The sequence below is a fragment of the Lissotriton helveticus genome, chromosome 7, assembly GCF_964261635.1.
Source record: "Lissotriton helveticus chromosome 7, aLisHel1.1, whole genome shotgun sequence".
NCBI lineage: Eukaryota > Metazoa > Chordata > Amphibia > Caudata > Salamandridae > Lissotriton > Lissotriton helveticus.
In genome coordinates, this window is record NC_136068.1 from 1,593,576,347 (window position 1) to 1,593,590,133 (window position 13,787).

Here is a 13,787-nt window from a genome sequence, read left to right on the forward strand (position 1 = left end):
GTTTACGAAGTTGCCGCATTAGGCCATTACAACTTCCCACAACAGCAGATAGCTGGCTGTTTAGGGTTAATCGAGTGTCCAACTTTATACCCAGGCTCTTCACTGCTAGCACCGGTGATGGGGTGGTGCCCAGCTCTTGAGGCCAAAAAAGACTGGACCAGGGCGAGACCCCTGAAGTAAGAGCAAGTACTTCTGTTTAATCTGGATTTACCTTCAGTGAATTGGAGGTCATCCAGTTGATAGTGAACCGGAGGATATTCTGGACGTTACGCTGTGAGGCGGGAGTGTTGTCAATTCGCACAATTAACTGGGTATCATCAGCGTAGTCAAACACCTGACAATCTGTTTTGGCTAGTGCATCTATCAAAGGCTGAAGCTAAATATTAAAAAGCAGAGGGGACAGCGCGGAGCCCTGTGGGACCCCCCCATTGTAGGTCGCCCTGCAATTTCCTAATTGGATTCTTTGAGACCGATCCTCCATTGGAGGATGTGAGAAGTTGGCCTGATATGCAGTGTTCACTATTCTAGTGATCACTATGTATCAGTCCAAACAACCCTTATTGATGATTGGTTGTAAGTCAACCTTATAGACCAGCTATCCTAGTAGCATGGATACGAGCAGTCTAAGGCTAAGACTCTAGAGGGCGTGTTAAGCCAGCTGTTTTACCATCACATTACCCCTTGAACACCCAGTGAAAGGACACCACACAAGTTGTTATGAAAATAAATGTATATTTATTTCTAACAAGTCTACCCTGAACTCTTTATGAGTCAGGGAGCTAAGCACAATACAAAACTCTTATAAAAATACTTAAGTTAGCACAGTATATACAAATGCCCGAGGGGCACGGGAAACCATATACTCAAAAAGTGGAATGCGAAACTACTAGCAGGTAAGTACAGTACTAATAGGCTTTGGAATCGCTAGGACTTGACTATAGAATCGTTAGATTACTTCTAGGAGGCCCAGGGGACTCGGGTACAGAGTGTGCACTCTCACGCGGGATGCGGGACAAAGTCTATGATAGCTAGTAAAGGTAAAGTTAGTGTTCACGGGCGAACCCGACCTGGTAGGAAGAAAACGACAGTGGATCCTGACCCTTGGATAGTGAGGCTATGCTGGGGCACCGAAATGCCGAAGTTACCTAGCCCAGGGGCTGCAGCTGCATATGTCTCAAAAGACGTCGGGAATCCTCGTAGACGAACCAGGAGCCTGGAAGAAAGATGCTGGCAGGCGACCAGTGAAGAGAGTTCGAAGTGACCCAAGCCTGGATCTTGAAGATGGATGACACCTGAAAGCAGAGGGGACCAAGTTCGTGACTACTAGCCAGTAGTCAGGGGCACCAGGAGGGCACCGGAGGGTAGTCACCTCGACTAGGTGAGTGGGCGACGCTGTGCTCTGCAGATCTCACGGACCAGGAGGCGTTGTCGGCGACCAGGATGGAGGGGCGAGCTGTCCCACGATGGATGAAGCTGTCGGCGTCGAAGGACCCAGGATTGGGCAACAAAGCCTTGGCTAATTCAAGCCCACGAGGTGGACTCAAAATGGCGTCTTGAGTGGACCAGGAGGGTCCGGGGTGCTCCTCTTCTGGAAGGGAGCAAGAACCAGTCTGGAGCAACCAGACCAGCAGCAGTGATGTCGTCGGGCGTCGTTCAGAAGGCCACAAGCCAGCGGGCTAGTAGCCAAACAACGCGGTGAGCAGCAAAAAGCAGAAGGGCCCCACGCCGATCGTGGAGATGCTGGGGGGCTGATCTTTGGTGCTGGAGCTGCTCAGGGTCGGGGCTTCTCGGACCCCAAAGCACTCGCCAGTAGATTACCCGGCGGGCTTGCTGTGAAGAAGTCGTGCAGTCTTGGCAATAGTCGGTCCCTTGAGGTCTCGTCGCACTCACGGTTCTCAGCTTGGCTGTAGAGGTGAGTAGAGGTCGGAGGTGCCAGGGAAGCCGGGTCTTGTCGAGCTGGACAGTCGGATTCCGGAGGAAGGACTTGCAGCAGACCGCAGTGTTCTTAAGGTGGTGCCTGCGGATGCAGGGTGACTACTCCTTAGTCACAAGGGAGAATCTTGAAGAAGAAATCTTGATGTCCTTTCGTAGAAAGTCGTGTCTTGATTCCAAAGATGATCTAATTTGGAAGGGGGCCAGTTCCTACCTTTATCTGGGAAAAGGGGGCTGGCACGCGACTAAGTCCTGCCCTATGGGTGGGACCAGGAGGGGGGTGGTTACACCCCTCTCCTTTGGCGGGCTTTCCCCAGGCCAGGGGCTGGAGTGCCTCTGGAACTGGTTTCAGCCGGCCTATGCACAGTGAGCACCGGGGTGCCACATGCAGTCACCTTCCTCTGTAGCCCTGCCTACCTGGAATACACAAAACCCTGTCTGGGACGGTGCTGGCACCGCCCCTGGCAGGAAACCCTTTGTCCTTGCCTCCTGCTCTGGGAGGACTCCCAGCAGCAGGAGGGCAGACTTGTGTCTCGGTGGCAGCATCCATTTTGTGGATGCTAAGGCTCTGTCTGACTTTAACCGGGGTTACAGGTTACATACATGTCGTGTCCCTCTAGAAGGGTGGAATGCTAACCCCGTCGCCAGAATTGGCGAGGGGTTAGTATTCCAATTCGTATGACACCTTACTCGACATGTATTGATAAAGCGATACCAGAGTTGGCATATAACCGCGAGGATTATAATGCACTTAAGAGTATATGGTATGCGATATCATGGAAACGGCTAAGGGATGGATCCCGAAAGCCGCAGACAGGCTCAGCTCATGCCAGAGCACCATCTCACACGATTCCAAGCACTCTGCCTTCAGGATTGTTAAGGCCTGCCATAGGAGTGACTGATAGGAGATCTGTGTGTCCATTTTTAGGGTTAGATATAGGTATACTATATCTAAAGCAAAGGGTGATTACACCACCTTGCCCCAGCTGTCAAGCAGCCAGTTGTGTCAGATTTGGATGGCCAGCCAGGGGTGGCATAATACATGCTGCAGCCCCTGGTAGGCCCTGGGTACACCTATGCCCTGGGTACCTAAGGTACACTGTACAGGGACTGATAAGGTGACTCAGTATCCAATTTAGATATGTACCTAAGGTACATGGAATCCATTTTACAGAGAGAGCAGTAGGCCTGGGGTCCTGATTAGCAGGGCCCCAGGTCAACTAAGTCAGAAAACCAGCAAAACACCAGGCAAAAAGTTGGGGGCAACCATAGTCAGGGATCTACCTTCCTACATAACCCCCCCCAAACGAAAGGAGATAAGGCTATCCTTGCCAGGTAAGCCTATATTGCCTGAGTGGCCATATAAGGAAGTACCAGCACTGGCATGGTTACCCCCTATCTCATGGTCCACTAAGCAATCCCTCACCCTAAGGGTATCTGAGGGTCTCCACCATAGGGAATCTCTACCTGTGGTGTGTTTTGGCAAAGGAAAAGGCTGGTGCTGAAATGGAGTACTGAATTGAGGCTCCACTAATTTTGGGCTCAGCTTCCTCCAATCATTTTCCACCATAGAGGCCTTTCTTTCCAAGACTGAGTTGTTTTGGGCTCTCAGGGTCAACCTCTGGCTACCTACAGCTGGAGGTTGGGTCCCTCTGTTTGGCTTACTGGAGGGACAGGTCAGGTTTGGGGCCTTCAGGTCCCAGGTTTGGCTGTGCCCAACAGTGTCCATCTGTGGGAGGTCCCTAACTAAATTTAAGGGGGATCCCTCAGGAGTTGATTTTATTTTCACTTGGCTAGGACTACTAGCTTCAGTGCCCTTAATCTGCTGATTGGGGAATTCTTTTGGACAGGGGGCCCTTTGGGGTCCAACACTGGCCTCCCTGACCTCTACAGCCCTGGGCTGACTGAGGCAGGGTAGAGAGGGGCAGGTTACCTGCTCCAGACTGGGCCCCACCTTGGAAGGGTCCACTGACATCAGGGGTTCTGCCAGGCTAGGCCTGACTACCTCTGTGGCGGTTTCTTCACAAGGGGTCAGATCAGTTCCCTGAGGAGGCTGACCCTTTCCTAAAGTCTGGTGGGAGGGAGATTTCTCTTCCTCCTCAATGCTCTCTGTCTGAGTGGAGTGATCCATAGTTTCAGGCTTCACAACACTATCATCTGTCTGAGTTTGAGCTGTGGCCATCACAACTCTCCCAACCTTTTCAGGAGGGGGCTCAGTTTGGGTGTGGGCTGTGACCATCACAGCCTTGACAACCTGTTCTGGGAAGGAAGTTGTCTGAGATTGGGCTGTGACTGGCACAGCCCTCCTGACCTGTTCAGGGAGGACATCTTGGACTGGGGCTGTGGCTATCACTGCCCCACTAACCTTACCATGGATGTTTACCATTTTAAAATGGGTTTCTTGCTCTACTTCAGCCCAGGCTGAGAGCTCTAAATCATTCCCCAGTAGGCAATCTACAGGCAAGTTTGGTGACACTGCCACTCTCTTGTGGCCAGTGACACCTCCCCAGCTGAGATTGACCACTGCCATGGGATGATCTCTCTGTACTCCATCAATATTGGTCACCTGGTATGTGGCACCAGGTAAAAGTTGCCTTGAGGGGACTAGACTCTCAGTCACCATAGTGATGCTAGCCCCTGTATCTCTATAGGCCTCAACTTTTATACCATTGATGAGGGGCTCCTGTCTGTACTTGCCCAAAGTGTTGGGACAAGTTGTGAAGTTGGCAAACCCCATGCCAGTCTCACAGACAAGAGTATCTAAGTTTGGGGACCTGGTTAGGCCAGAGTCCCCAGGAACTCCCAAAGTAAATGCACCCAAATTCTTGGGGGCACTCCCACCACCTGGGGGATTACTACTAGTAGTAACAGGAGGTTTGGGAATGTTACTTGGGGGTATGTTCTCCTTATTGTTATTCTTTGGGCAACTGCTGTCAGTTTTCAAATGACCCACCTGTTTACAGGGATAACAATAAGGTTTCTTCTGGTTATTAGAAGGATTCTGGGACCCACCCCCCTCAGAGGATTTTTGGGGCCCTGATGTGGTCTGATCTGGAGATTTATTCCCACCCTTCTCTTGAGGCTTGGTTGATTCCTTTTTCTGGTCACCACCTTGGTTCTTGGGCCTAATCCTGGTTCTGACCCATTTGTCTGCCCTCTTACCCAATTCTTGTGGAGAGGTCAGATCAGAGTCTACCAGGTGCTGGTGTAATAACTGGTTCTGACAATTATTTAAGACTTGCTCTCTCATAATAATATTATACAATCCTGTGAAGTCAGTAACCTTGCTACCCAGTAGCCAGCCTTCCAAAGCCTTAGTGGCACAATCAACAAAGTCAGACCAGTCCTGAGACTGAGTTTTCTGGGTGTCTCTGAACAGCAACCTGTACTGCTCAGTGGTTAAGCCAAACCCATCAACCAGTGCATTTTTCAGGACCTGGTAATTGTTAGCCTCCTCAACTCTAGTAGTGAGGAGCTTATCTCTACCTTTACCATCAAAGGAGAGCCACAGTATAGCTGCCCACTGACTTTGGGGAATGCACTGCACAGTGCAGGCCCTCTCCAAAGCAGCCATCCATTTCTGGATGTCATCCCCTTGCTTAAAGGGGGGCACTATTTTTGTCAGGTGTTTAGTGTTTAAACCCTTCTCTCTATCTCTTGGGAGATTGCTGCCACCAGTGGGAGCTAACCCACTCATCTGCTGCTCTCTAGCAAAGGCAAGCTTTTCTTTGGCCAGGGCAAGTTCTTCCCTTTCAATCCTCAGAGTAGCCTGTCTCATCCTAGCTTCATGCTCCAGTCTCTGAGGGGAAGTCAATCTCCTCTGGGGAGAGTTCCTTCTCCTCTGAGAAGAGGCATTAGAGTGCAGAGATCTATTGGAGTCCCTAGAAAGAGATCTATCTCTCCTAACTCCAAGGTTAGGCCTACTTAGGGTCAGTACTGGGGGTCCCCCAGATCCTAGCCCAAGCAAGTCTATGTTGGCCCTAGTTAGCCTTCTGACTACCTCAAGACCTTTGTCTACCTCATCCCCAGAGAGCTCCTCAGGGTCCTCCTCCTCAACTGCATTTACAGTGTTGTGGAGGTCTGGATCACCAAGGTGCCCCTCTAAGGCTGGCATATTCCCCTCTCCCTGAGATGCTTTACTAGCATCATAGGTCTCTAAGAGATCCAACAGGAAGGGAGTGGTGGGGTTAGCCCCCTGTTTCAATTTCCTGGAGGTACACAAGTGTCTCAACTCCTGGAAATTGAGAGCTGCATATCTTGAGCTGACCTGTGGAGGGTCAATCACCACAAGAGGGGTCCCTGAGGACTCTCCCTGGGTAGACATGCTTTTCTAGTGGGGTGTAAGTGGTGCACTTACCTACACTATATGTTTACCTACTGATCCCTTGCTAGAGTTGTAGTTTAGGGTGTGCTAGGCCCTAGGAGCTACAACAGCTGGTTCAGTAGAACTCAGAGTATTCTAAGCTAAGTTATATGTACCTTTAGTACTTATGTGATCTTTCACAAGATATTCTTAGGATATGTGTGGTAAAACAACAGCAAGCTCAAATCCCAACCGCTGCTCACCAATGTGAGAAGTTGGCCTGATATGCAGTGTTCACTATTCTAGTGATCACTATGTATCAGTCCAAACAACCCTTATTGATGATTGGTTGTAAGTCAACCTTATAGACCAGCTATCCTAGTAGCATGGATACGAGCAGTCTAAGGCTAAGACTCTAGAGGGCGTGTTAAGCCAGCTGTTTTACCATCACATTACCCCTTGAACACCCAGTGAAAGGACACCACACAAGTTGTTATGAAAATAAATGTATATTTATTTCTAACAAGTCTACCCTGAACTCTTTATGAGTCAGGGAGCTAAGCACAATACAAAACTCTTATAAAAATACTTAAGTTAGCACAGTATATACAAATGCCCGAGGGGCACGGGAAACCATATACTCAAAAAGTGGAATGCGAAACTACTAGCAGGTAAGTACAGTACTAATAGGCTTTGGAATCGCTAGGACTTGACTATAGAATCGTTAGATTACTTCTAGGAGGCCCAGGGGACTCGGGTGCAGAGTGTGCACTCTCACGCGGGATGCGGGACAAAGTCTATGATAGCTAGTAAAGGTAAAGTTAGTGTTCACGGGCGAACCCGACCTGGTAGGAAGAAAACGACAGTGGATCCTGACCCTTGGATAGTGAGGCTATGCTGGGGCACCGAAATGCCGAAGTTACCTAGCCCAGGGGCTGCAGCTGCATATGTCTCAAAAGACGTCGGGAATCCTCGTAGACGAACCAGGAGCCTGGAAGAAAGATGCTGGCAGGCGACCAGTGAAGAGAGTTCGAAGTGATCCAAGCCTGGATCTTGAAGATGGATGACACCTGAAAGCAGAGGGGACCAAGTTCGTGACTACTAGCCAGTAGTCAGGGGCACCAGGAGGGCACCGGAGGGTAGTCACCTCGACTAGGTGAGTGGGCGACGCTGTGCTCTGCAGATCTCACGGACCAGGAGGCGTTGTCGGCGACCAGGATGGAGGGGCGAGCTGTCCCACGATGGATGAAGCTGTCGGCGTCGAAGGACCCAGGATTGGGCAACAAAGCCTTGGCTAATTCAAGCCCACGCGGTGGACTCAAAATGGCGTCTTGAGTGGACCAGGAGGGTCCGGGGTGCTCCTCTTCTGGAAGGGAGCAAGAACCAGTCTGGAGCAACCAGACCAGCAGCAGTGATGTCGTCGGGCGTCGTTCAGAAGGCCACAAGCCAGCGGGCTAGTAGCCAAACAACGCGGTGAGCAGCAAAAAGCAGAAGGGCCCCACGCCGATCGTGGAGATGCTGGGGGGCTGATCTTTGGTGCTGGAGCTGCTCAGGGTCGGGGCTTCTCGGACCCCAAAGCACTCGCCAGTAGATTACCCGGCGGGCTTGCTGTGAAGAAGTCGTGCAGTCTTGGCAATAGTCGGTCCCTTGAGGTCTCGTCGCACTCACGGTTCTCAGCTTGGCTGTAGAGGTGAGTAGAGGTCGGAGGTGCCAGGGAAGCCGGGTCTTGTCGAGCTGGACAGTCGGATTCCGGAGGAAGGACTTGCAGCAGACCGCAGTGTTCTTAAGGTGGTGCCTGCGGATGCAGGGTGACTACTCCTTAGTCACAAGGGAGAATCTTGAAGAAGAAATCTTGATGTCCTTTCGTAGAAAGTCGTGTCTTGATTCCAAAGATGATCTAATTTGGAAGGGGGCCAGTTCCTACCTTTATCTGGGAAAAGGGGGCTGGCACGCGACTAAGTCCTGCCCTATGGGTGGGACCAGGAGGGGGGTGGTTACACCCCTCTCCTTTGGCGGGCTTTCCCCAGGCCAGGGGCTGGAGTGCCCCTGGAACTGGTTTCAGCCGGCCTATGCACAGTGAGCACCGGGGTGCCACTTGCAGTCACCTTCCTCTGTAGCCCTGCCTACCTGGAATACACAAAACCCTGTCTGGGACGGTGCTGGCACCGCCCCTGGCAGGAAACCCTTTGTCCTTGCCTCCTGCTCTGGGAGGACTCCCAGCAGCAGGAGGGCAGACTTGTGTCTCGGTGGCAGCATCCATTTTGTGGATGCTAAGGCTCTGTCTGACTTTAACCGGGGTTACAGGTTACATACATGTCGTGTCCCTCTAGAAGGGTGGAATGCTAACCCCGTCGCCAGAATTGGCGAGGGGTTAGTATTCCAATTCGTATGACACCTTACTCGACATGTTTTGATAAAGCGATACCAGAGTTGGCATATAACCGCGAGGATTATAATGCACTTAAGAGTATATGGTATGCGATATCATGGAAACGGCTAAGGGATGGATCACGAAAGCCGCAGACAGGCTCAGCTCATGCCAGAGCACCATCTCACACGATTCCAAGCACTCTGCCTTCAGGATTGTTAAGGCCTGCCATAGGAGTGACTGATAGGAGATCTGTGTGTCCATTTTTAGGGTTAGATATAGGTATACTATATCTAAAGCAAAGGGTGATTACACCACCTTGCCCCAGCTGTCAAGCAGCCAGTTGTGTCAGATTTGGATGGCCAGCCAGGGGTGGCATAATACATGCTGCAGCCCCTGGTAGGCCCTGGGTACACCTATGCCCTGGGTACCTAAGGTACACTGTACAGGGACTGATAAGGTGACTCAGTATCCAATTTAGATATGTACCTAAGGTACATGGAATCCATTTTACAGAGAGAGCAGTAGGCCTGGGGTCCTGATTAGCAGGGCCCCAGGTCAACTAAGTCAGAAAACCAGCAAAACACCAGGCAAAAAGTTGGGGGCAACCATAGTCAGGGATCTACCTTCCTACAGAGGACCATCCCAGTGACTCCCAGCCACCAAGGCCAATGGGGGTCTTCCAGCGGCTACTCCGTGGTCCACAGGCTTGCTGAGGCGGTCCTGGCCACCGGGTTCGACGTCCCTTTAATTCCTCATGAGCCTGGCAGAAGCCCAGTTCCCATTGGGCTACCAATTGCCCGGTGTCCTGGTCGCAGGGGATTCCTTTCCTGCGCGATAACTTGCCTTCTGGGCAGCCAAGCACCAGTCAGATCCTTCGACCCAGGTCCAGCAGATTTGGTGCAACGTTGAGTGCCTGGTCTTGGTGCTTGGTGCTGCACGGCGGCGATTCAAAGATCTGGTCTACCAACTGGCCCCAGCAGGGACTGCAGCTATTGTGGCCCTGTGCTGCGAACAGCCAACTGATCCTCGGATTCTCTTGCTTCGGCTGGGATCAGGAGTCGACTTCTCCACAAGGGGGATACAGCAGGCACAGTCCCTTCTCCTTTGCTAGCCACTAGGTTCAATAGGTGCAGTCTTTGTTGATGCAGCCTTTCTTCACTGGGTCCTTGGTGCAGCAGGTCAGTCCTTCGGTCGGTCCTCTTCTCCAGTCCAGCAAGATCTGAGTCATGGGTGCCAGGCATGCCTTTTTTATTCTCAGAAAATGCCCTCAGGATAGACGCTGTCAGTAGCCAATAGGCCATTTGGTTCCCTTCTGCCTGATGACCATTTCCTGTGAAATGTAGCATCTGGCTGTCCCAGAATTCTCTATTCTGTCCACTTCCAGTATGGCAGAACCCCTCTCTCTACGTGCAGTGCTCACTAGCCCAACCCAGGAGTGTGACTACCAAGCGGCGCACATCCCTAAAAACGGTTTGGCAACTAGTTTCCCCTCTGTCTCGCCAGTGCTGGTCTGTCTGCCTAAACAAGTGTTTCCCATTTGCTTGCAAAGGTGGCTTCTCCTTTGAAGCTCGCCTTTTGCGCCAACACCTGTGGGGCTTCCTGCCAGTGAGAAGTAGCACAGGCTCCTAGTGTGTCTTTTCGTTGAAGTTGTTTGCACATTTCCCAGGACGGCAGAGAGCTATCTCAAGGGCAGACCCCATCTGCAGTCGTGAAGAGGCACAGGAGACTTTGGGCAACAAAGTGGCAACTTCGCAAAAGTTGCTCACTGCAACTAGTTACATTCATTTTGACTTGAGTATTAAATCGGGCTTAATGTAACGAGTTGTTTGATACCTTGGAGTTTCAACTTTAGTTGCACCATGCACGGGTAACCACAGCTGACATGGCAGCGTGTTAATCCTGTACTCACCAATATCGCTACCTAGGCCTTCCACAGTAAAAACAATAGTTTTGTGTTTTTACTGTCAGAACAAGTAAAATACATGTTCTGATCTGAAAATATGCTGCACCCTGCCTTAGGGCTCGCTGGGCCTGGCATAGGGGTGACTTAAACATATTACACAGGGAGGTTTGGGCTTTGCCTTTCTTTGAAATGTTTTAAACTGCTGTTTCAGTCTGCAGTGGCAGACTGTGAGCCACATTTTACGTTTGACCCATAGTGGCACAACCAGTGCTGAAATCCCTGGGGTGACCCTCTAACTTACAGGCCCTGGGTACCATATACTAGGGACTTACAAGTAAGTTAGCTTATGCCAGTTGTGTATAAGCCAGCACAACATACACACTTTACGGTCAGGGCACAGGCACTGAAGTCTGGTTAACAGGTCTCAGTGCGCTCAGAGTAAAAAAAAAACAGCAGCATCAGTCCAAAACTTTGAGGGTGACCATACAAAAAGAGGCATTTCTTTAAAGCTCCTAAATACCTGAGCTTATCAATGCCACTGACCTCTGAATCACCTGACCATGTCATTGAAGAGTAATCTTTATGTTACCTGCCATGCATAGATCTCCTTGTGACCCCCTATCTTTCCAATCCCATCTTATCACTTTCTACATAGTTGTATTTCTCTCCTCTCACTGCTTCTGCTATACTCCTATCTCCTTAGTCATAACCCGAAATTGATGTTACTCCATTATGAACCTACACTGTAAGTTATCAGTTTTCTTGCAATTATTGATATTCACGTAAAGAATGTCAGGCACCTATTCCTATGGGTCTGGTTTGTGCTATAAAAAAACAAAATTAATTTTAAAAAAAAGTTTATTGCATTGTTACACAACATTATACGGAACTCTTAAATATGCATATTACTTACATTCCTTCAATGCACACCATGCACGTGCATACTCCTATTTAGAACTAGTTTGACAGAAACAGTGTTGTATTTTAACACAACACATACATACTGCAACTGATCATCATTCACAGGAGGTTCAGTGGCAAACACTCTGATGCTTGAACATGCTTCACCAATGAACGGATTTAAATTGTGAGACTTTGTGTTTTTGTGAAGAGAATGTTTAGTAATTTCGAAAGTCTGGAAATGCTAATTTTGCCTCAGAGTGATGTCCTAGGTTGTGCAACACCTAACCTCTTGTCTGCTAACTCTTCCATTAGCTCTGGGTGGGAATGCCTGCATGGTACGTAGCTGCCTGTCGTGCCAATGTGAAGAGTGGTGCCATCATGGCTAACTTGTCGGACACAGAGATCCAAAGAGAGATCGGCATCAGCAATCCTCTTCACCGCCTCAAGCTTCGCCTTGCCATTCAGGAGATGGTATCTCTCACCAGTCCATCGGCACCTGCGACCTCACGGACGGTAAGGCATCCCAACAGATCAAGTTACCTTCCTCACCCCCAGCCCCCTTCACCTTTTAAATGGTAGAAAAACAGGCATCCCTCAACTGCCACTCAACAGTGTCTGCCACCTCACCGACACCAACAGCAAATTCCATCTGTACTCATTACTACAAAATGCCTGCTACCTCTTCTGTTGTAGAGAGTTAATGTAAAACAAGTTCCCATCCATGCAAAGTTTGCATTGCACACCACCACACTACCTTCTAAATAGTTGGAGACCTCAATATACCAGTCCCCATTATCTTTCACGGTAGTGTACCTAAGCAGTGCTTATCCGCACCACTTAAACAGCACTTGTCACAAGTCAAAATATTAGAAGCTATGATGGAGCATGTCCTGGTTCTCAAACATTGCATAACACACAGCACAGTAAGGAGCCAAGTGGAGACATTTGCATCTTCAGTCACCTGATAATTAATGCAATCTTCTGTGCCTAAACAGCACTATTGCACAGGCAGAACTGTACATCCGGTGCTGCAACCGCATAGAAGAGGCTGGGATAACCCTACATAAGAAGCCATCTCTATTGGAAAGGGCAAGTGCAGTTTACATCACTAATGCTGCAGTGTGGAATAAGTACTACTGTATGTTATGCCATATATGGCTCTGTGCAAGTGCTTGAAAACAAATGCATAGACCCCATTATGCACCATGTCACAGCATAGTGTCTGTGAAGCCAAGGCCCAAATACAGTCAGCATTATGGTCTATTATTTTCCGGAACTGGTTCTTTCCTGTTATTCATGCCTTCTTGTGTAATCGCCAAACATGTTTTTTTAAAGATGAAAACAGCATCTTTAGTCTTTACATACTGATGGAGCCCAATTTTAAGACAAAATACCTTTTGTCTTACTTTGTATTGGAAACAATAGCCAATTGTAATAAAAAAAGGCCAAAAGCTAGATGCTTTAACTCTGATTTTAACTTTGGCATCTTTTCTTTGACAATCAAAAATGAAAAGATAAGTGACATAAATGCATTAAACTTTAAACCTAAAGAAAACAGCACCTCCTTTAGGGTTCCAGTCTGATCCTGCTATTTTATAGGGCACAGATGTAAATGGTGTTTATATTGCTGCACCTTATAAATAGTTTCTCTAAACAGTAGGCTCTTACAGTTTTTATGTTAGATGTTTTTTGAGAGAGTTTGCTTTGAATGTACTGTTTTCTTCTTTGTATTTACAACCTTCTGCCTTCACTTTTATTCCATTGTTCCTGCTGTAGCAATTAAAAGGTAGAATTAGAATAAGCCCCATTTTCCAGTGCTCTTCGTGCTCATCCACAAATTTCTGTTGTAACAAAGTGAGCATTGAACATTACAGCTATTGCGAAAAGAAGTGCAAGTCCTGAATAGGATCTGATAATACCGAATTAACATCCATTTTCGACTAGTCTTATCCACTGCCTCCTGTAACGAACAAAAGAGATCCAGTGTTATCTCATCCTCTTCTACTGACAAACAGTTGTAAGACTGACTTTGTGTGTCACAAGTTTTGTGGCACTTTACCACAGCTAACAGTGGCAAAATCTTACTGTGATGTTTGGTTGTTACGATTGTTCCTTTTGGGACATGGTACAGATGCTTACAGGTAACTTTCCAAAAGAGTAACACCGGGATGTTTTAGTATTTGAAGACACGCTGGTTTGAAACAAAGTTAATGTTGGCACATGCTGCACATTTTGCAGCCTACTTACTAATAGTTTCACAACATATGTAAGAGAATATCAGTAAGTATTCCTCACTGGCCAGAATCCTGGTGCACATTGAATTTTCATTCTCAGACAATTCGCTATATGGTAACCATGCAGAATACTAGGTGCAC

At 48.7% G+C, this 13,787-nt stretch overlaps 1 protein-coding gene across 1 annotated transcript in view; it reads left to right on the plus strand.

Annotated features, from left to right (window-relative positions):
• Positions 1-13,787, plus strand: part of PPFIA3 (PPFI scaffold protein A3) — a 963,828-nt gene that overhangs the window by 633,404 nt on the left and 316,637 nt on the right. The window contains exon 22 of the mRNA XM_078655169.1: positions 11,725-11,925. Coding sequence (XP_078511295.1) covers positions 11,725-11,925 — 201 coding nt within the window. The remainder of the gene's footprint in view (positions 1-11,724; positions 11,926-13,787) is intronic.